This window comes from Neovison vison, chromosome 5 (genome assembly GCF_020171115.1).
Source record: "Neovison vison isolate M4711 chromosome 5, ASM_NN_V1, whole genome shotgun sequence".
Lineage (NCBI taxonomy): Eukaryota > Metazoa > Chordata > Mammalia > Carnivora > Mustelidae > Neogale > Neogale vison.
This window is the reverse complement of record NC_058095.1, coordinates 70,965,161-70,988,477: the sequence shown is the minus strand read 5'-3', so window position 1 is coordinate 70,988,477 and position 23,317 is coordinate 70,965,161. Positions and strand designations below refer to the sequence as shown.

The window sequence follows — 23,317 nt, the reverse complement described above, 5'->3', positions numbered from 1 at the left end:
CTGGGATGAAATTTTACTTTCCTGAATCAGTCTATAAATTACTGTGGGGCGCCTGAGTGGCTCAGTCGTTACGCGTCTGCCTTTGGCTCAGGTCATGATCCCGGGGTCTTGGGATCAAGCTCTGCATCAGCTCCTTGGTCGGCAAGAAGCCTACTTCGCCCTCTCCCACTCCTCCTGCTTGTGTTCCCTCTCTCACTAGGTCTTTCCCTATCAAAAGAATGAATGAATAAATAAATAAATAAATAAACAAAAATTACTCATGGGAGGAGTAATAATACTTGTTCTTCAGACTCTTTGTTCAAGGGAAACATCTAGCACCTCTCCCCACGCCCGGCTCCCAGACACTCACCATGTACAAAATGACAGTCAGTTCGTACAGGACAGACTGGGCTCCCAGCTCTACCATGCCGAGGATACCTGGTGGAGAGAAGCAGCTGACACCACACTTCCGGACAGGACCCCGCATTCACGCCGGCCATCACCACCTGCCCCCACACTGACCGCTCAGTAAGCTCCCGATCTCGTAGGCCCACCACTCCATGCACAGCATGAGCATCCCGGGGATGGCCAGGCTGAAAAAGGAGGCCCAGTCCTCCAAACACTCACGGGACCACCCTGTAACAGTGCGGACATAGACCTATTAATGACACACAGGTGGCTGGGCCAGACCTCACCCCAAGACAAAACCCATGTCCAACCTGGAACGCAAACGGTGGTCTTTACCTCCCCAGGTAGCTTGGTGCAGGTTCCTCCCAAGGATGTAGAAGAAAAGGAGGAGTGCCAGGGTGAACTGGGAAATGGTATTTGCCAGTGCCGACCCCCTGGAAAGAACAGTCCCAGTGAGGGGAGGTGCCCATCCTCCATGCTGCTAGGACCCCTATGTAAGCCCTGAATGTGTCTTCTTTCTAGGGCAGCCTCACTGTCCATGCCGGAGAATGTATTCCAGAGTGGCCCAGGGAGGGGACCACACAAAGACACATTGACCAGGTCTAGGTTTCCACCCCTCCCACCATCCTGCCCTGGAAAAGCCACAGGGACATTCCTTCCCCGTCCCAAGGTCATTCCTTCCCCCAGTCCCCAGATCACTCCTTCCCCCCATCCCAAGGTCATTCCTTCCCCCGTCCCAAGAATCAGTTGCACTCACATCACCCCAAAATGCAGCTGATGAAGAAAAAGATAGTTGAGGAGGGCATTGACAAGGTTGGCTGCTACTCCGGTTAGGACCTGGGGTACTACGATTCCCTGAAAGAGAGACCACACCCCACGCTGGAGACCAAGGAGCGGGACTGCCACTTCGTCTCCAAACACACAGGCACGGAGGGCTGCTGCAGGCATGCCCCAAGGACCTAACTGGATGCCCTTCCTCACTGTTCCTACCTGCCTGCCTCCTATACTCTTCTTCCAGGGCCAGGAAACACGGAGCTCTGGCCACTGGCAGGCAGGCAGGTGAAAACGAGGCCGGGAGACAAATTGGTTGGCCTTCCAGAGTGCAAGGACTGACAGGGAAGGAGTATAAATAAGTCACGTTCAGCACTGGATGGTGCGTGAGAGCTCAGCGCTTTCTTGACCAAATGGAAGTTCGATGATGTAAGAAAACCTAGGACAACCTCCCAAACCTAGAATGTGGGAAGCACTCCATCACACCTGCTCTGCTTGCAAGTACAGGGCAGAAAATTCCAGGCTATCCAGCATCTCAATCGAAGACTTCCAGCGGAAGGGGAAAACAACACACACAGGCTGGGGACGTACTGACCCGGCCGCCAAGCATCAGGACAGAACCGCGGACACCAGGAAGCCAGCGGTGACCATGACAGGAGGTGCTGTTTCTCCGGCTGCAAACAGGTCCCCTTGGCCCCTTCTCTGAATGCTTTTTCTCTGAGAAACCTGGCTCTCTAAAAATCCCAGAGTACAGGACATTTGGCTGTTTGAAGTCATCTCAGTAGACCTCAAAGATCCCTCAGCTGCCTGGGGGATTGAAGTCACTCTCAAACACACAAAAAGAAGCCTCGATTTCCATCTCAGTGGGGGCTGGCTTCTCATGGGTTTCTGGACACGGCCATCTGCAGCTGAGGTCCCCAAGGAAGAGAGGTCTTAGTTAGGTCCACTTGGCAGGGCAGACCCTTTCCTGCTTTGCTCGGAGCCCACCAAAACATGGCTTCCCTTGGATTGCTCCTGAACTCTACTCTTCAGAATCATAGCTCTCTTTTCCCTCTGTTGAGTGAGAACCACACTTCTCTGACCTCCACTACGGCTACCACGACTCTGTCCTGCTGCGTGGTTGTCTCTAGTGGTCTCAGTAGTCCCGGGCTCGGGGACCAAGGCAAGGATCGTGGCCAACCACTACTATGAGTCACCAACTTTTATCAGGTGACCTGTTTAGTTTTTAGCAAAGGAGGCAGGTGACCACACCTACCTTTCAGCAAAGGAAGCAGCATGGGATGGGGTTGGCCCAGGGAAGGAGTGGCAGCAGGGAGGCTTGGTAAGAGGCTCCTGCAGTTATCACAGAAGGAAGAAGGAGAAGAGAGGAACTGAAGTGGGGGGCGGGGGGTAAGGAGGGGAGAGGCAGGACCTACAGGACCATCCCTGATGGGCTGTAAGAGTGAAGGAAAGGATGGAGTGCCACATGAGGCCAGGTTACCCGAAGAAAAGATGCTGGAGGCCACTAACTAGGAGGGAAGGCAAGCAAGTGGAGAGGCAGGCCTGGGGGATGAGAAGGTCAAGGACACTATGTGCACAGGCCTCCCACGGGCAGCGGGCAAGACTGGTGGCTTGAGCTGGAAATGTGGGAGCTGTGGACACACAGATGGAAACCAAAAACACCCAAGAGACAGCTTCCCGCAGGTGTCAGCAGAAGCTGGCGGGGTCGCCCTCTCTAACCCTCCCCACTGAAAGTCTAAGCAGCCCCCTGGTTTCATCTGGGGCTCTTCCCAGCCTCCCCAACAGTGTTAACATTGTCCCCAGCCCAGCTGCTTTGCTCCAGGATGGAAGCTGGGTTACACCCAACTTTTGGCTCTCCTGCTGGTCCCTTTAGCCAAGAGTCATTTCATTTTATAGGAAATACCGCAACGTAGGACTTCCGTTGGTTCCACAGGACATGCCTTCTTGTCAGAGACCCACGGCATCTTTTGTCTGGACCATGTCCATAACTCCCCTCTCCTCCTCCACCAATTCACTGGTTTCCACCAACTGAAATATCCTCAGCAGGGAACAAACACAGAGCCCCACGCGCTGAGCCCAGGCCAATCCACCTCCCTGGCTTTGTCCTCCACTGTGTCCCTCTACCGTGGTCGTGGTCTCGGCACTCCAACCCCTCAGTGACTCGGATGCCTTGGGAGCCCTGCGTGCTCTCCAAAGCCCAGTAAATGCCTCCTGGCCCTTCTCGGCTCTGTGCTCCTCCTTCTAGGTCTTTCCCTGTCCCTCTGAGGATCAGAGAGAGGGGTCATCACTCCCAGTCTGCTCACTGGACCAAGCTGAGCCTATGGTCAGAAGCCCCCGCATTTGCTGGGAGACCATAGGATAAAAGGAGGTCCTGAGCAGGCTGAGGCCTCTACGTGGGTTCGGACAAGGTTACAGGCTGACACCAGACATGGAGTCTTCTGCCTCTTTACAGACACTAATGAAGATTTGAAATGTTTCCTTCACAGGGTGAGATCTTACATTTAAGAACACTTAACAGTTGGAAAACCACCTCCCTTCTCTCTTCCCTGCTTTGGCCCCTCCATGCATCCTGGAGAGCCTGCTTCCATGGCCATGACCCACTGCCAGGTACCCTCATTTACCTGGATCCATCTGGATCAAGTCCGTGGTCCCTCATACCCAGGCATCGCAAATCCATACCTCCCATCCCGGGTCTTTGGCTGTTGCTGATAGTCATGTGGAGGTCTGACCAACATGAGGTATAATTATAAGGTGGGCCTTCATGCCCCAATGAGGAGTGTGGGGCCCTTTGGACAGATTGGAGCTGAAACATTGGCTCCCTGGAGCCCAAAAGTCACCCTCTGCAGACCGCACAGCCACACACCGTCACTTCTAGGGAGCCAAAGACGGCTCCAGTGCTAACCCTATCCTGTCAATGACAATATTTCCAAGGGGGAATCGGATAAGATTTTTTCCAGAGCCAACAATAACGTATACTTCCCTTGATTTCACCTCATAAACCTCTCCACACCAAAGTCCTGCACCTTCAACACAGGGAAACAGACTTCGATGGTTCCTGAGTATTTTAGGGCAACCCCTCCCCTACCCATGTTCAACTGCATGAACTCCCATGAGCTCCCCCACCAAGGAGAGCAAAGAGTCTGTATTACCTGGTTGAGTAAATATTTCACTTGTAACATATAAAGAAAGGTTGCCTGCAAGAGAAAAAGAGATGAAGGTTAACATTTTGGCCTTGCCACACAGGCGTGAGCTGGGAGCCACAGCTTGGCTGCCCCCGGCTCCCACATGGAGCCACAGAGACACGCCGTTACAGGAGGGGATGGGGGTGGCAGCCAAGGTGTCTGGGCCCAGGGTGTTCCAAACATCTCTCATGGATGGACACAATCCAAAAGACCCTAGGGTCTGGGAGACTGGTTCCCTTGAGTGCATGGCACTTCTTCTGGGGGTGGTAGGCTGTCAAGGAGACCCCTGGGCAAACTCTAGGGGAGGTAGCCCTCTCATGTAGATGAGACAACAGCCCTATTTGGGGAACAGTTAAAGAATATTAAGCATTAAAGATTTCAGGATAAATTCAAGATCACAGGGGCGCCTGGGTGGCTCAGTGGGTTAAGCCTCTGCCTTCGGCTCAGGTCGTGATCCCAGGGTCCTGGGATGGAGTCCCGCATCGGGCTCCCTGCTCAGTGGGAAGCCTGCTTCTCCCTCTGCTTCTGCCTCCCCCCTTCCCTCTATTTCTCTGTCCCTCATGAGTAAACAGAAAATCTTTAAAAAGTGAAAAATAAGAAGTAAAATAAATAAATATATAAGTTAAAACGAGGCCATTAGGTGGGCCCCAGGGCTGCCCCAGCTCAGGGGGACACCTATGAGAAGAGGCAGCAAGAAGGAGGCCGTCTGCAAGCCACGGAGGGAGGCCTCCGAGGACACCAACCTGGCCACACCTTGACTTTGGACTTGCCCACTTCCACCAGTGTGAGAAAAATCAATGCCTGTTGTTACAGCCAGCCAGTCTGTGTTCTGTTTTATGACCACCCATGCAAACCAAAGACAGCCTCACCACCCAACTGAATAAAAGGAACTCTGTCACAGACCACGCGTTATTGTGTCCAACAAGATCGCACACTGAGGGGTCTGTGTGATCACGTACTGTGAGGGAAACAAACCTAGAAGTTCGGAGGCAGGCCCTGAGGGCTCAACACAGGGAAGAATTTACCACCACACCAAAAAAAAAAAAAAAAAAAAAAAAAAAGACGGAAGTCCTTTCCGTGGATGATTCCGAAAGGTCCCTCTGGCTCTAAGAGTTCAGGATAGGGCCCCTTGGACTTGCTTTGACCCAGGTGTTTCTTGAAGGACAGACGTCCGTGTCTTTCAGGGGCATAATTAAAGCCATGCTTCTTGAAGGAGCCAAAGTCATGTGTGCAAATGCCCTAGGACTGACCCAGACTGACCCAACACACTGAGCTCCCAGGTGTCCCAGCTGCCTTCTACCAGTTAACCTCAAGAAGGGGGCCTTGTAACCCTTGGACTTACAGGAAGAGCTGGAATGAAGGTCATGACGTAGTCCTGGGTAAGCCTATATGATGAAAAGAGAAAAAGGTGGCAGAGGTCTCCATTCCAAGGCCAGGGTAGGGAGGCTAAGCTAACTAACACCAACTTTCCCATTCTTGGCTCTTCCCGAATTAATGGGTTTATCGTGCTAGCAAGAATGTGGAAATGGACACATAGACCTTATCAAGTTAGATCCCAGATGACCTCTCTTGGTTCTTCCAAATCTTTAAGCCTAGGAAAGGGTTTTTCAAACTCAGTACAATGGCCAGAGAATTCTCTACTGTGCTTTGAAAGAGGTTTTATATTCTCTCTGGCTTCTCCCCATACCAGTTCTGACAACCAACATTGCCAAACGTCCCCAGGTTCACAGCCACTGGTCGAGGACAAGAACTTATTTGAACTAAACCAGCAAACCTCAAAATTGGCAGCAGATTAGAATACTCTAGGGGAACTTTTAAAGACATTGATGCTCACACTGCCCCCCCCCTAAGGCTGGTTAAAACAGAATGCTAAGAAGGGGAGGGGGACCAGGTATGGGTGGCTTTTTCAAACACCCAGGTGACTTACAATATCAGCCAAGGTCAAGAACCACAAAACCATGAACAAATGCCACAAACTACTATGTCAAGTGGAGAATGTTTGCAAGTCTTGTTTCGCTCCCAACTTTTTACCCTGAAGTCGACTCAAGTAAGGACCAGTGTAGACCCTGGGTGCCAGGTGTGAACAGCAACACGGCCTGGTGGAAGTCAGCTGGGGGAATCCTTGGACCTCCCCTTCTCAGTGTGTGGCCTCTGTAATTCCCAGAGGCTAAACTAGGACTGGTCCATTTTTCTGCCCAGAGGGACCCAACCCCACCACGGCGCGGGCCCGCCTGACCTGGACACAGTCGGGTCCTGCCGGAAAAGCAGCAGGATCTGCTGGGTGTTGAGGAAGAGGGCCCAGCAGGGGAAGCAGCAGAGAAGGAGCACCAGGGTCCCCCTTTGCAGGATGACCCCCACGTGCTTCAGGTTCTGGCTCCCGTATGTCTAGGGGCGCAGTCAAAACAAACCCGTTAGCAGAGGAAGGGTACCCCCCACATCCCTGGCCCCGCAAAGGCCTGCAGTTGGGATCCATAAAGATGGTCCTAAGACTTTGCCACACTCCTTAGGGTTTCGTGTTCTCAGACTTGGCTGCCCATGACCTGGAGAGCCTTCTGAAAACCCCAATGCCATGGTCCCACCAAAGACAAGTCAGGATTTAACACCTGCAAGGTGGGGCCGCAGAGAGCAGTCATTCTTGAAAGATCCCCATGAGATCCTAATGACCTACTGGTCAGCTGGAAACCTCTTAGAGATGCAGTATCCTGCTGCCTATCCCCCAAGCTCAGAGCAGAAACTCTGAGCTTCCATGGGCTTCCAGAAGCCAAACTGTGCATGTCTCTCCCAGGCGCATGTTCAGTGACGTCTATGTGGCAGCCTGAGACTGGCTCCAGAGAAAGTAGCTCCTCCTGCCACCACAACGAGCAAACCATGCAGGTCAGGACATTTCCCTCCTCCCGACCAAGACCTGGACATTCAACATTTACCAGCAGGCCACTGGTGGGAAGCCCCTGCCCACCACTCCCAGGTAGCTCAGGTGGGCACTCAAGTTTGAGAAGCGTGGGATAATGTCAAAACTCAGGGATGTGGGAAGTACTGGGACTTTTATACAAAGTGTCCCCTATGTGGTCAAAGGATAAATACGGCTTCCCAAGCCCGCAAGCACCTGGCCACATTTCCAAGAAAGCAGGCAGTGGAAAGCAGAATGGAGGACTTGCTGTCTGGGAGTCCCTCCCTCTGTGCACGAAACCCTTCTTCCTGCCAGTGGGGCCCTCCCACCATGTGTCAAGTGTCACTTGCGGGGTCACCTGTGGTTTCCATTTACCTGGGACATGAGGGTGTCGCAAGCAGAAGATAAGCCAAAGCCCACGGAGACACCAGCGACATTGATAACCTGGAAAGAAATGAAGACGGCCATGCAGAGTAAAAGGGAGGCAGGAAGGTGCTTTCTCTGTCCGCCCAGATCAGAGGCTGCTATATGCCTCGGGCAACCCTCCCAAGTCAGCCGACCCAGCCCTGTCCCTCCCCTGGAGCCCTTGCACAAACACCCTGGGCCCACTAAAGGACGGGCACAAGTTTGGAGAGAGAAGAAAAAGTCTCAGCCAGAGGTTATTACCAAGCCCTTTCCTTTTGTAAGTCCTGGGCATTATGATCCCCAATTTGGGGTTCCTCCCAATTTTAGGTTTGGACACCAGGATTTCACCTTCCAGTTCTATATCATGGAGATAGGAAGTGAGGACAGGAGCCAGAGCTCCATGGATTACAAATTCACTGATCTGGGAGAATGAAGAACAGCCCTCCAGAGATGTCCAGTCTTAACCCCCGGATCCTGGGAAAATGTGATGTTACATGGCAAAGGAGAATTAGAGTTGCAAACAGAAAAAAGGGGACAGCCCAGTCAACACCCTGTTTTTAGCTCAGCAAAGCCCATTTGAGACATCTGACCTCCAGGACCATAAGATAATGAACTGTGCTGGTTTAAGCCATTAAAGGATGGGAAGCAGCAAGAGGAAACCCATAAGGACAGCTTTCAGAAAGGCATGTTAGGAAGTCCCATACATACCGCGATCGCAAGGGTGACCGCGTCCAGCTCCAGCTTCCCCAGGTGGCCACAGAACACAGAGCTTATGAAACTGATCAGAAACACCATCAACTGCGCCAAGAACTTGGAAGAGACAGAAAAGGAGCCGCAGGTGAGTCCCAACCATCACAGTGGGAGAAGGGCATGAGGTGCTGGCAGGGTGCCCCCCCAAAATCAACTCCAGTCAGAAGTAAAGAAACGGGGTGGCTGGGTGGTGCAGCTGGTTAAGCATCCCGTTCTTGGTTTCGGCTCAGGTTGTGATCTAGGGGTCGTGAGATGGAGTCCCGAGTCGGGCTCTGTGCTTAGTATAGAATCTGCTCGAGATTCTCTCTCTCCCTCTGTCCCTCCCACTAGTGCTCACTTGCTCTCAAGTAAATAAATAAAACTTTAAAAAAAAAAGTAGGGGCTCCTGAGTAGCTCAGTGGGTTAAAGCCTCTGCCTTTGGCTCAGGTCATGATCTCAGGGTCCTGGGATCGAGCCCAGCATCAGGGGCTCTGCTCAGCGGGCAGCCTGCTTCCTCCTCTCTCCCTCTGCCTACCTCTCTGCCTACTTGTGATCTCTATCAAATGAATAAAATCTTAAAAAAAAAAAAAGTAAAGAAATTCTGCCATCAGTGAGCCTCTGCCAACTTTCACAGGCAAATGTGCAACTTCTGGTAGCTGTCTTGAAGGATATTAAAGAGTTTATTTGCAGTTGTGATCAGTATCACATCTTTGAGAACATCCCCGTTTTCTGAGTTGATTTTTCACACTTTGGATTCTCAGGCAGGAAATCACAGACCTATTTTCTCTGAAATTCTCAGAGACTGCCTTCTGGGATAACCCCCTCATTATCTCAAATTCCCAAGGAGGCCTAGAGGGAATACAGCCTTCAAAAGTCAGCAAGAAGGGGCACCTGGGTGGCTCAGTGGGTTAAAGCCTCCGCCTTCAGCTCAGGTCATGATCTCAGGGTCCTGGGATCGAGCCCCACATCGGGCTCTCTGCTCAGCAGGCAGCCTGCTTCCTCCTCTCTCTGCCTGCCTCTCTGCCTGCTTGTGATCTCTCTCTGTCAAATACATAAATAAAATCTTAAAAAAAAAAAAAAAGATTTTCCTTTAAAAAAAAAAAGTCAGCAAGAAGGGCTCCTAGGTGGCTCAGTGGGTTAATGGCTCTGTCTTCGGCTCTGGTCATGATCCCAGAGTCCTGGGATCAAGACCCGCATCAGGCTTTCTGTTCGGCGGGGAGCCTGCTTCCCCCTCTCTCTCTGCCTGCCTCTCCGCCTACTTGTGATCTCTGCCTGTCAAATAAATAAATAAAACCTTTAAAAGAATGGGGTTCTTCCACGGCTTGCATGGAGCACTGGGTGTGGTGAAAAAATAATGAATACTGTTTTTCTGAAAATAAGTAAATTGGAAAAAAAAAAAGAATGGGGTTCTTCAACCGGAAGATCAGCGGGTTCTGGAAATTGTGGGGTGAGAATCCCTTTAATTCCTGACCCCTTCAAGGGAAACAGACCCCTCTGCTCACTAGTCGCGAGTCCCTGTTCTCAAATCCTGGTTTCAAGCTCTTTGGGTGGGCTCTTGGCCATCGCACTGTGGTTCCCGTACAGGAGGGGCCCCTGGGGACATTGCTCAGCCCATCGATGCCCCGCCCTAGCTCAAGAGACATCCCAGACGTCTTTGGGGCTGTGGGATCTACCCTTCAACACCCCCACGCCCACCGCATCCACACACCCAGTCAAGGATGAGACCCATCATGGGGCCTGCTGCTGTGCCTGAGGAATTAGGCAATTCTGTTCCCCCCGCGTGGCTCACGGATGGCTGTCTCAGCAACAGCCTCACTCGCAGGGGCTAGCTGTAGTCAAACGCACAAATGAAATCATCAGACTGAGACCATGCCTCTGTTTTCCCGCCACTGAGGCCCCGCTCGTGTTTTTACCCTGGCAGTATAACTAAAAGTCTTGCCACCTGCAGGCTTTGGAAAGGAGCCCCCCAGGGCCAGATGCCACAGAGGCAATGGCTAGAAGCCTGCCCAGAGTGCTCGCTATGTGAGCACCATGCCAGAAGCCCTGGTTTCGCCCCCTCCCGTTGATGCCTGAAAGCTCACTCCTGGTATTTTGAAAGGTTAACATTGGAAGGAGCTGCAAGGTCATGGGGTACAGCCTCATCACTGACACAGGAGAAAACCCAGGCAGCCCCAAGGCACACAGAGGTTCATCACAGAGGGACAACTGGGACCCAAGTCACTTGACTTATGGATGGTCAACCAGGGTCAACATCTTTGGAGCACAAACCACACGCCAAGCACTGGGGACATGGACAGAAGCACAAGGAATGCTGTCACTCCATTCCTACCCTCATGGGACCACCCCCCCCCCCAGCGCAGGGGAAGAGGCTTAACATGGGATAACACGGCCAGTTACCCAGGAGATAGGCACTGCAAAGACGACAGGAGCTCCAAGAGCACAACCTGGAAGTCAGAGAAGGTTCTGGAAGAAATGAAGTTCCACAGACACCTGAATGGTGAACAGGCAGGAGAAGGTAGGCTGTCCATCCAGGCAGAATGTTCCAGGCAGAGGAAACAGAGCAGCAGGAAGGTGTGGGGTCTGAGACAAGGCTGAGGGGAAGGACTACCAGGAACCAGACAAACTCCTGACAGGAGCCAAACCCCACAGGACCTCACAAGACCAACAAAAGAGGGTGACAGCTCACATGCACATCCCCTCCGAAGAGGACTTTGGTGGCTGGCTCCACGTGGAGCATTTAGGGCACCTAGCTAAAGAAGGGAGAGGGCAGAGGGAGGCTGCCGTGGTCCAGGCATGGAGCATGGATGGCAGAGGGGAGGTGAGGACCCCCTGACATCCCCCGCCCAACTGCCCCCACGCCCATCAGCCTTCGAAACGCCTCTCGTTCTTGGAGACCGTTATCACCTAAGCCTAGATCATCTTGTGCCTGTGGCAGGCAGCTTGCTTCTGCTGAGCCCTACATCTGTCACCAAGGACTTTCCCCACTGCCTCTAGGATAAAAATCAAGCCATTAGCCTGCATGCCTTGTGTTTAGTCTGGCCCGTCCATCCAGCCGCCCCTCACCCTGTGGGGCTGGCTCTGGTCCTCCTGCCCTGCAGCCCTAGAAGGCTCTCCAGCTCCCTCTCAGGCAGTCCTTTCTGCACACGGATGGAAACAAACTCTCTTGGTTTGGACCCAAGCTATTCCACTCCATTTCCATCCTTGGCAATGCAGCGCACAGCCCATGCTCCTGGACAGAGTGCCATCCCTCTCTGGGATTATTTTCAGGACTCTGACCTAGTCTCGCGATAAAGGTAAAACACTTTAAAAAGGGGGGGGGGGTGTTCAGTGGGTTAAAGCCTCTGCCTTCTGCTCAGGTCATGATCTCAGGGTCCTGGGATCGAGCCCCGCATCGGGTTCTCTGCTCGGCAGGGAGCCTGCTTCCCCCTCTCTTTCTCTGCCTGCTTTCTCTGCCTACTTGTGATCTCTGTCAAATAAATAGAATCTTAAAAAAAAAAAAAAAAGACACAATCCTAACAACCAGAAGGAAGCATGACTGAAATGCCCAAGCCTAGGTACTACCAGCTATGTCTCTCTCACACACAAATATGTTTTCTGCACGACAATTAAAACACATAGTGACATGTGTTCTGATATGCACCACTCTCCCTTGTGTTAGGAATATTCTCTCTACAGGCCTCACCAAAAGCGCAATGGGAGAGGGGTAAGGGAAGTCCGAACACCTGAGCCTGAAGCCTATCTCAGATCCTCAAGGGTCCATGTTCACACGAGAGGCCTGGAAAGCAGATAGTGAATGGCAGAGACAAAATCAGAGACAGGAAATTCAGACCAGGCATCCCACCTAATTGATGGTAGATCCTTGGAGAGCAGTGTATGGGACACTTAGCACAGGAGAAGGAGGCAACTATCTCCTCTCCCTTCAAGCCCCAGAACGCTCACAGCAGATGGAAACCGAGCTGTAGAAAGACCAAGAGGGGCTCCATATATAATTCACAAGAAACTGACCAGGTGCCAGAACTCTAGGACGTCACTCAGTAAAGCCATCACATACAAACCCACTCTCAAAGGACTGGAAGGAAAATGCATTCCCAAATTATCTCAGTGGCGTTTTTCCTTCGGTTGCCTGGGTCTTCTAGTTTTTTTTCCTACAAGGACAAATATTAATTACATTCATAACTAACACAGTCCCATACATCTTTACGCTGTATACACACGACATTAAAGGACCAAGCATGTCAGGCTGGTGCCCATCCTTGGAGACCTAGAAGGTCTCCTGCATCAAGGGGGACCAGGTTACTTCGGAGACCTGCAGAGACAAAGGACTGGTCCCCGGAGAGGCATGGTCTCAGGAAGCTGCCTTGTGATGTTTGTTGTTTTACTATATCAGTAACAGTCTTATGGAGAGAACTTTCTCACAGCGGCTCTGCGAGAGAAATCTGGGCACGGATTATGAGCCTCAGTTTATGGATGGAAAAGCAGAGGCTATAAGAGGGTAGGGACAGGGAATTACTCAAGGTCACACAGCTGTTTCTTAACCTGCCTTCTGAGATCAAAGCAGGGAACTGGTCCCCAGATATGGAGAATGGAGATTCCAAACCATGCATTCTTTCCATTTTGCAAGAGAGCTTCACAAACACCTTTTTGGTGGATGGATTTTCATTTCCTGGCTTTCTCCCTGGTGTTTCTCTTGGTCCCAGAACAGCACAACAGGTATCACACGATCCCACCAACAACGGTGCCAACGCGCCAGGAACACACACCAGCCCATCTTAACCTTCACGGGTTCAGAATATCTATGCAGCAACCCAAAACTTATCCCTTAAAACCACAACGGACTCTTCTTGTCCAATGAAATGACACACTCCGCTGACTCGAAAACCACCCAAACGGTCAGGAAAACAGGGACAGGATTCTATTTCTTGTGGTTTTTAAAACCCACATAACTTTCAACTCGATAATGCAGAAAAACCCCTAACCTAATGATGGGAAGAAACCTCAACCTCAAAGAGAACCACATAAAGAAATTTTTTAAAAATAAACTCACTAAGGGGAGGAGAGTATGGAGCAGAAAAGGATGCCTCTGATTTCCTTCTGCAGAGTCTGAGTAACTCTGAAGGTTTTTGAGATCTTGATCCAGGACAATTTCACTCCTTTCCTCCCTGCCTCACGGAGGATAATTTAGCTCAATTACTAAATTACTTATGTAGTTTAGTCACTAATTACTAAATGGCTAATTTAATTACCCTGTCTTGGGTGAATTTAGCTACCCGAAGTCCCAACTCGACAGCTAGTTCTCAAACAATGTCAAACGGTTCGACGAACTTGTTTGCTTGATGGAGTCCGCACCCCGAGAATGCGCCCAGGAGAGCCTGGAGGCTAGCAGGTGCCCGCTACCTGGGGACTCCCCACGTCCGGGCGGGTGCCAGCAGCGCCCCGCAGTCCGCCCCGGCGAGGGTGCAGAGCGCAGCTCGGGACGCACGCGGAGGCACCCGGACGCGGGCCCGCCGGGCTCTCTCTGGACACCGCGTCCCCCAGCGCCCGCCCGCCGGCCGCCAGCTCGCTCACTCCCTCCCCCCACTCCCCGGTCACCCGGGGCCACACGCGCGTCCCGGGTCCCCGACGCGCGGGGCCGACCTCCCACCGACGCCGCCTTACTCACCGCGGGGCCCGCCAGAAGCAGGAGCGCTCGCAGCTCCTCTCGGAAGCCGGACAGCAGCGGGCAGCACGGCCCGGGGCTCTCGGGGTCGGCCTCCTGGCCTCCCGGCCCGGGGCTCTCGGGGCAGGCCCCCTGGCCTCCCGGGCCGGCCCCCTGACCTCCGGGCCCGAGTCCCTGGCCTCCCAGACCAGCCCCCTGGCCTCCCGGCCGGGGCTCCTCTACAGCCTCCATGCGCCTGGCGCTCTGCCTTTGGGGAGCGCAGAAGGGGCCTGTGAAAGGGCACAGGACCACCTCTGCGCTCTGCGTTTGAGGAGCGCAGAGGCGGCCTCTGAAAGAGCACAGAGCCACCTCTGCGCTCTGTGTTTGGGGAGCGCAGAGGCGGCCTCTGGGAGGACTCAGGGCCGCCCCCGCCCCAGTCCCCGCCCCAGGCCGCCTGCCTAGCGTCTCGAGCCCGCCAGCAGCCCAGGGCCCAGCCGGGCGTGCCGCCTGTCCGGCCGCGACCTTGGGCGCATCCCTTGCATCTCCGCACGAGCGTGGACGCCCGCGGGTCTCGCAGAGGCCCACGTACTCCCGGACTGGGAACCCAAGAGGTTGCACAAGGTCTGGGACCAGACGGAAAGCGTTTTGGGCGCCTGGAGCCTCCGAGCCTCGGACGCCACGGTTTGCCCGTGTCTTGGGCCTTGCGCCGAGGGCTTCAGGTTGTGAAACGTGTGGCAAAGAAGAGCCTGGAGTTCTCACTTCGCCCGGGCGATCGGCCAGGGGCGCGGGCTGGGCGCTCTCCTGCATCTCGGGCACCTGAGCTTTGGCGGGACTCGCTCAGCGCAGTGCGCTTCAACACGCGCTTTTTGAGGCTGTGTTTGGGACATGCGTACTCCTCCTCGCCCACCAACTGTATTGAAAAACTTAGTATCTACTAAAATAGAGCAACAAGCCCACGTTTTCCAAATAGAACTATGCGGGTACCTCCGGCCTCTTTGTTTATTTACCCATCAGCCTGAAGTGGGGGAACAAAAGTTTGTGAGCGTTAACAAACTCCAACTCAGGAGACATCTGCCACCCGTAGAGCAGAACAACTTGCTTGCCTCCCAAAGCCTCAGTTCCCTCATTTGTAAAACTGAAATGGCCTGTCCATCACTGGTTTGGGTGAGAACTCAGTAAGCTTGTGAAGGTGGACCCCTTGGTTTTCAGCCTGCTAAATAGTAATTGCCTAGCAGACTTTAGTCCCTAGGACAGGATGATTTCCCTAGTAGTCGAAATGCCCTTGGTTGTAATAAGTGATTCAACTAAAAAAAAAAAAAAAAAAAAAGTGATTCAACTTTGGGGGCTCACATAACTAGAAATTTTGGACTCGGGGATTTTAAAGTAAGATCTTAAGTGTTCTCCCTCGCGCCCCCTTCCACTCTCCTCATCCTCCCCTCGTTTTTTGATTCTCTCCCCAGTTTCATATTTTTCTCTGTAGGCAACCTTTCTTTGCCCGGAGGGGGCAGGGTGACCTTCAGCAACAGTCACCTCTTTCTTTCCCACCTCCTAAACCAGGTAATAAGACCCTCCCTTTTCTAGATGGAAACAGACAAAAAAAAAACAGAGAGGAAACTTATGTTTGTAGGTTTCATATGTAGGTTTCTTGCTCACTTTGAAACAATCATCCTGGGCAGGGGAATAGGGTGGAATGTTTGGCTGGAGGGCACCCTGTCCCAAAAGGGCTCTGTCCCAAAAGGGCTGGGTGCTATTGATGAGGGAAAAAAAGGCAAGACAAATGTAGCTTAAATTAAATCTCCTTCCAGCTTGCATCCCACTGATAAATACCTGAAATTTACACAGTGTGACCTTCCTCAAGGAATTCATGGCTGCCTTCCTGCCTTAAGGTTTCTGTTTTATTAAAGACTAAAAGTGACTTCATCTTAACAGCAGCTAGCCCTTCAAGGTCCCGAAAGCCTTGCTTTCCAATTCCTTAGAAACTTGTGCTATTCCTAAGCCCCATTAATTAAAAAGTATTTTTTAACACTTCACAAAACCAGTGCCACTCTTTTCTGTCCACGGGTCCTGTCCCCATGCTATAATGCAATCACCTTTTTGCACCAAAAACATCTGAAGAATTCTCTCTTAGCTGTCCACTTACAAACCCAAAAGCTTCCAAATGTCACCATTGTAACTGCTAATAGACCCACCAGAATTTCATGTAGGGAGTGGAGGAGGAGGCGTGAGTCCCCACCAGACAAAAGCCCTAGGCTGGGCACTAGATCTCCAATCATTGCTATTCTTGACTTGAACAGCCTTCTGGAGTTCTGGCCAATGCAATTAGACATATAACAAATGTAATATATAAATATTAGGAGAAAGAGGTAAGATCTTGCAATTACAATTACACACAATCCAAATAAATTAAAAAAAATCCAAATGGGAAAGAAAGCTAACCTAGTAAGTAACAAGGTTTAACAAGTTGCTACATGCAAGTTCTTAACAGATAATATCAGTCTTTTAAATTGGTAACACCATATATGAAAATATTGGAAGAAGAAATCTCAAAGTAGTAGTACCTTGTGATGTAGAACAGAATCCCCTCTTAAGAGGGGCTATGTACAGTGACTTCCTTCCAAAGAGCGCAGTATGCAATCTTAACTTCAGAGTGGAGAAAACTGGCAAATGCTGTCTCAGCCAGATGATTAAGGTCATTGCCAAAATCATATTGATAGATGCAACTGTCCTAGGTCCCTATGGTTGCTGTGATAGGTTAACACAAACTTAGTGGCGGAAGGATGTCTAAACTCAAGGACTTAGGGGTGCCTGGGTGCCTCAATCCGTTAAACATTCTATTCTTGACTTTAGGGTCCCAGGATCCAGTCCCATGTCAGGTTCCAGGCTCAGCACAGAATCTGCAAGATTCTCTCTCCTTCTGCCCCTCTCCCCACTTCCTCTCTTTTTCAAATAAATAAATAAATTTTAAAATAAAGTAAAATCAACGACTCGGCAAAGTTGATTCCCTCTTGGGGGCTTGAGGGAGAATCTCTTCCACGCTTCCCTCCTAGCTTGTGGGGGCTGCCTGCAATCTTTGGCATTCCTTGCTTTGTGACAACATAATTCCAATCTCTCTCTCCATCACCACGTGGCATTTCCTGTGTGTCTACCTCTATGTCTCTGTTTTCTTGTAAGGACACCAATCATGGGATCAGGACTCATTCTAATTACGACCTCATCTTAACTTCATCACATCTGCAAGACCCTCTTTTCAAATAAGATCATATTCTCTCTTTTTTTTAAGATTTTATTTATTTATTTGTCAGAGAGCAAAAGCAGGGGGAGCAGCAGGCAGAGGGAGAAGCAGGCTCCCCTCTGAGCAAGGATCTTGGTGCAGAACTTGATCCCAAGACCCCAGGATCATGACCTGAGCTGAAGGCAGATGCTTAACTGAGTCACCCAGGTGTCCCTAAGGTCTCATTCTGAAAGTCCAAGTAGACAGGCCTTTGGGGGAGATGATGCTATTTAAGCAAGCATAGTACTTTTGATGTGATGGAATGAAAACGGAACTTAACGTCTGGTCTTCTCACCGAAACCCACAACCTCCCCACTTTTTTGTATCTGTATTCCCGTCTTTGTAAGTGTCTGCCTTTTCAGCTCAGGTCATGATCCCAGGATCCTAGGATCGAGCCCCATGCGCAGGGAGCCTGCTTCTCCCTCTCCCTCAGCCTGTCGCTCCCCCTGCCTGTACCCACGCTTTCTTTCTGTCAGATAAATTGATTAATTAATTAAAATAATTATCCATTCTTTGAAGGTTTGAAGGCATTCGCCTAGTCGACTGGCTGATCCTTTTAGGGGCTATATTTTGTTTGAACATAAGAAAAAAAGGAAAAGGGAGCAAGTTGCTATTTCTTACGAGGTTGCTGGTGTATTCCGATTTTCTACCTCTTCTTGAATCGGTTTTGGCCAGTGATAAATGTTCATGGATTATGGCTGTAACAGATGACCACAAACTTAGTGACTTTGAAACAAGAAAATGCAGGTGGAGTACGAGGGTTCGAGAGCGCCAGACTCTGGGAGTTCCCAGGCCAGGTTCAGCCACTTACTGCTGACAAAATCCAAAGGCAGAGAGACAGTGGTGGTGAAACACGAATTTACTTCAGTGAGGCCAGCACTGGGGAAGACAGTGAACAGTTTCAGAGACTGTCTCCAAAGTGCCGGAAATAATTCCAGGTTTACCTAAGGGATGAAGGTCGGTGGGTCCCCACAGATGGGCAGTGAAGATCTGGTCCATTATTGTCTTGGAGTCCGTCATCTGCGGAAGGGGTCCCACTGGCTCGGGGCTGTTGTTGATGGCTTGACTGGATGGATAGTTCGGTTCCCAGCCCCGGTGACTTGCCCACCAGGTCTTTTGCCTGAGGTAAGAGATAAGCTGGAAAGAAGAACTTAATCAGTTAGAATGTTGAAATCAACATGGAGATTGGTGGAGTCCTCTTTCAAAAACTTTATTTTGCAGCGGTCATAAGTCTGAAATGGGTTTCGTGGGGTAAGAGCAAGATGTGAGCGGGGCTGTGATGCTGCTGGAGGCTCTAGGGGGAAATCCATCTTCTTGCTTTTTCCAGCATTTCTAGACTTCCCATACCTCTTGGCTCATGGCTCCTTCCTCCATTTTTTTTTTAAGATTTTATTTATTTACTCGACAGACAGAGATCACAAGCAGGCAGAGAGAGGTGGAGGGAAACAGGCTCCCCGCCAAGCAGAGAGCTCGATGTGGGGCTCAATCCCAGGACCTGGGGACCATGACCTGAGCCGAAGGCAGAGACTTTAACCCACTGAGCCACCCAGGCGCCCCTCCTTTCCTCCATCTTTGAAGTTCATTGCTCCAACCTCTGCTTCAGCACCACATTGCCTTTTTCTGATTTTGACCCTTTTGCTCTCCTCTTGTTAGGAGCTTTGATATTATATTGGCCCTATTTGATAATACAGGGTGATCTTTGCATGCAGGATCTTTAAATTAAGCCTGTCCACAAAGTCCCTTTGCCAGGCAAAAGGCAACGCCCAGGGGTCGCAGAGGTTAGGGTCGCAGTGGCCATCTCTGGGGAACACTGGTCTGCATCCCACACTCACCGTGTTCTCAACGTGTCACTGGTTTTTCTGGTTCTTTATTCTGATGAACTCTTCATTATATAGCAGGTATTTTCTCAGGTTGCCATGTTTTAGAAAGGATGTGCAAGGTATCCCTTGTTTCTAGCATTGTGTGTTACAGATGAAAAATCCAAAGCCGCTCAGATTCTTTTTATTGTAAGGAACCATGGCAGTCATTGTGGCTAATTTTCCAATATTCTTTTTTTTTAAGATTTTATTTATTCATTTGACAGACATAGATCACAAGTAGGCAGAGAGGCAGGCACAGAGAGAGAGGGAGAAGCAGGCTTCCTGCTGAGCAGAGTGCCTGATGCGGGGCTCGATCCCAGGACCCTGGGATCACGACCTGAGCCGAAGGCAGAGGCTTAACTCACTGAGCCACCCCGGCACCCCTAATTTTCCAATATTCTTTTCACTCCAAATGATTTGTCTTGGCTAGTCATGGTAATCTCATTTTCCTCGTCAGGGCTCCTTGTTGGAATGGACACATGTGCCTCAGTCGTGGCCATGAAACAAGACAGCAAATCTGATGCAAGTTTCTGGGAAAGATAGCTTTGTTTCTAAGAAAGACTCCTAGAAGGGAAAAGCCCTTATTTTCCCCTTCAGGTGTTGTTATCTTGAAGGGCCCGTGGACAAAAGGAGGAGGCCGATACAAAGTGAAGGTAAAGCAAAGCTTTATTTCGCGCCAAGCATCGAGAACCAAACCAACGAACTGGGGCCGCCTCTTACAGAGAGGGCCACCCCTCCCAGCTTCACAGACTAGCTTTTATAGAGCAAAGGCCATGTGGTTGAGCCTGGCCACGCACAGGTGGCCAATGAGATTGCAACACACAGAGAAAGCTGCACAGTCATGCTAGGTCACACTCGGGTGGCCAATTGAACTATACTTCACCCCATAGTAGCTATTTGAACTAGCCTATCACCTTGGTCAGAATTGGTGCCCAAAAGGCAGGGCCCACGTTCTTTGGTAGCTAGGGAGGCAGTATGTACACCCACTGATTGGATGTCTCCAACTGGCTTGACTCATCCCTGCATTCTGGGCTCTGTTATTTCTACCTGACCTGACACGTCCTGGTATATGGGCTCTTTCATCAGGGGCCGGTCGGCCATACTTTACCAGTTTCCCAAACCCGTTTCTACGCGAGTTCCTCTGGGGGGCAGGGTCAATCTAAGTTCACTGCATAAACAACAAAATGGCTGTTCTACCGAGGTGGGGATGCTCCAGGTAAGTAGGCCCCTACAATATCTAGGTGTGATCCCTAAAAGTCCAGCCATCCCGTCATGCTGCCAGCCCAGGATGAAACCAAAACTGGAAAAGGGTATAGTTAAGGGAGTCACAGATTCAAAAGACTCAGAGAGAAAGGGCTCTAGCTCCAGGGAGATTATAAATACATCATTGTGAAAAGTAAGTTACTCTCATTTGCAAGAAGGGGAAAGTTTTAAAACTGTGATGTGCTTTGGGGCACCTGGGTAGCTCAGTGGGTTGAGCCGCTGCCTTCGGCTCGGGTCGTGATCTCAGGGTCCTGGGATCGAGTCCCGTGTTGGGCTCTCTGCTCAGCGGGGAGCCTGCTTCCTCCTCTCTCTCTCTGCCTGCCTCTCTGCTTACTTGTGATCTCTGTCTGTCAAATAAATAAATAAAATCTTTAAAAAAAAAACTGTGATGTGCTTTATAATAAAAAATGGATACAGGGGTGCCTGGGTGTCTCAGTGGGTTAAGCTTCTGCCTTCCACTGGGATCAAGCCCCACATCAGGCTCTCTGCTCAGCAGGGGGCCTGCTTCCTCCTCTCTCTCTCTCTGCCTGCCTCTCTGCCTCCTTGTGATCTCTCTCTGTCAAATAAATAAACAAAATCTTTTAAAACATTTTAAAAAATGGATACCGTGTTTGGTTGTTCATCCCATTTCTGGCACAGAGCTCCCCAAACCATTGGAATTTCTCAAGTGAGAAGAGCAATCAAGATGCCTTTTCTTCTGTTCATGGTGACTCCTGGGCCTCACAAGGGTGAGGGTGGTTTGTTAGTTGAGGCCACTGCGTGATTAGAGGGTTGGAGCCTTCTGGGTTTACCCCCACCCTCCAGGAAGGGGAGAAAGCTTGGATCCAGGTGGAGTTCAATCATCAATGGTAATGATTGAATTCGTTGTGCCTACTTAATGAAGCCTCCATAAAAACCCAAAAGGATGGGGTTCAGAGAGCTGCTGGGTTGGTGAGCAGGTGGATATCTGGGGACAGTGGCCCTTGGAGAACATGGAAGCTTCCTCCCTTCGCACATATCTTGCCCTGCACATGTCTTCCATCAGGCCATTCCTGAGATATATCCTCTTATAACAAACCTGTCATCTAGTCAATAAACTGTTTCTCTGAGTTCTTTGAGCTGCTCTAGCAAGTTAAGTGAATCTAAGGTGGGGGTCATGGGTGCCTCCAGACTCTGGCCTGTTGATCAAAAGTACAGGGGCCAGTCTGGACTTGCGCTTCTAAAGTGGGGAGACTAGAGGGTGAAGGATGGCCTTAAAGGACAGCTCTTTACCCATGGGATCTGACCCTATCTCCAGGTAGATGGTATAAAAATTGACTTGACTTATAGGATACCCTGCTAGTGTCTAAGGATTGTTTGGTGGTGTGGAGAACCAGCCCCTACATACACACACACACACACACACACACACACACATTGGAATTCAGTACAGAATGCTTCTTACAAGCATACACACACAGAGAGAGAACCCACAGGTCACTAAGTAAAACACAGAATTGTAACAATTACTGGATGGCAGAACTACAGCTACCATCAAACTTCTCTCTGTCCCAGGGAGGAAGAAATTTACATGTCCTACTTAAGTGATTTGAGCTCATAATGGCGAAGGAACAAAAAAATAAAACTAAGCTTCCCAGCCGAGATACCAGAATCCCCAAGATAAAGGAAGAAATAAACTAATAACCAGAAATATGGACATCTGACCTTGCTCACCAAACAGTCCAACCATAAATCTCACCCTCCAGGCCCCCACCCCCACCATAGGGACATAAGTCACTGTACGAGGGTCAGAACCAGACCAAAACCAGACTTGGCCAAAACCCAGATATAACCTGGGACAGAAACAGAGCCAAAGGACACATAGAGAACACAGGGTCAGTGAGACCCAAGCTTTATTGTTTCGTGAGATTCATGCTGGGCCAGGCCAGGGCAAACCGCCATGGAGAGGCTGCATTTAGGCAACAGGCTTGAGCAAAGTGAACTTGAACAAGGCAAAAGCGCCGCAGTGACCACCGAGCTGAATGCAAACAGGATCCTTAAAAGACCCACCTCGAGGGGCGCCTGGGTGGCTCAGTGGGTTAAGCCTCTGCCTTCAGCTTGGGTTATGATCCCAGCGTCCTGGGATGGAGCCATACATCGGGCTCTCTGCTCAGTAGGGAGCCTGCTTCCTCCTCTCTCTCTGCCTGCTGCTCTGCCTATTTGTGATCTTTCTATCAAATAAACAAATAAAATCTTAAAAAAAAAAAAAAAGACCCACCTCAAAATGGTCACAGACCCCAATGGACCAATTACAACTGGCGCAGTTCTTAAAATGGCCAAAAAAGGAAAAATTCCCTACGTTCCCATTCTCTGACACTGCATCCTGTAAATATACCCGTCACCGCCTCGTGGCAGACACTCTCTTCTTTGCTGTCCTGCCCATGGCTTGCTTGCACTGTGTTCAAGAAACTTCTCTCTTGGACATGAACAAACATTTCTGCAAAGAAGACATCCAGATGGCCAACAGACACATGAAAAAATGCTCCACATCACTTGGCATCGGGGAAATACAAATCAAAACCACAATGAGATACCACCTCACACCAGTCAGAATGGCTAAAATTAACAAATCAAGAAATGACAGATGCTGGCGAGGATGTGGAGAGAGGGGAACCCTCCTACACTGTTGGTGGGAATGTAAGCTGGTGCAACCACTCTGGAAAACCGTGTGGAGGTTCCTCAAAAAACTGAAAATAGAGCTACCCTATGACCCAGCAATTGCACTTCTGGGTATATATCCTAAAGATACAAATGTGGTGCTCCGAAGGGGCACGTGCACCCGAATGTTTATAGCAGCAATGTCCACAATAGACAAATTATGGAAAGAACCTAGATGTCCATCAACAGATGAATGGATAAAGAAGATGTGGTATATATACACAATGGAATACTATGCAGCCATCAAAAGAA

At 50.5% G+C, this 23,317-nt stretch overlaps 1 protein-coding gene across 1 annotated transcript in view; it reads right to left on the bottom strand.

The window, feature by feature from the left end:
* Positions 1 to 14,803, bottom strand: part of LOC122907394 (multidrug and toxin extrusion protein 1-like) — a 36,970-nt gene extending 22,167 nt beyond the window's left edge. Inside the window, exons 1-12 of the mRNA XM_044250276.1 lie at positions 14,756 to 14,803; positions 14,519 to 14,619; positions 14,021 to 14,264; positions 8,341 to 8,442; positions 7,603 to 7,671; positions 6,577 to 6,725; positions 5,683 to 5,725; positions 4,308 to 4,352; positions 1,145 to 1,242; positions 724 to 821; positions 502 to 615; positions 350 to 417 (exon numbers count right to left, since the gene is read on the bottom strand). Of these exons, the coding sequence (XP_044106211.1) occupies positions 350 to 417; positions 502 to 615; positions 724 to 821; positions 1,145 to 1,242; positions 4,308 to 4,352; positions 5,683 to 5,725; positions 6,577 to 6,725; positions 7,603 to 7,671; positions 8,341 to 8,442; positions 14,021 to 14,264; positions 14,519 to 14,619; positions 14,756 to 14,803 (1,179 nt within the window). The remainder of the gene's footprint in view (positions 1 to 349; positions 418 to 501; positions 616 to 723; positions 822 to 1,144; positions 1,243 to 4,307; positions 4,353 to 5,682; positions 5,726 to 6,576; positions 6,726 to 7,602; positions 7,672 to 8,340; positions 8,443 to 14,020; positions 14,265 to 14,518; positions 14,620 to 14,755) is intronic.
* Positions 14,804 to 23,317: the final 8,514 nt, after the last annotated feature.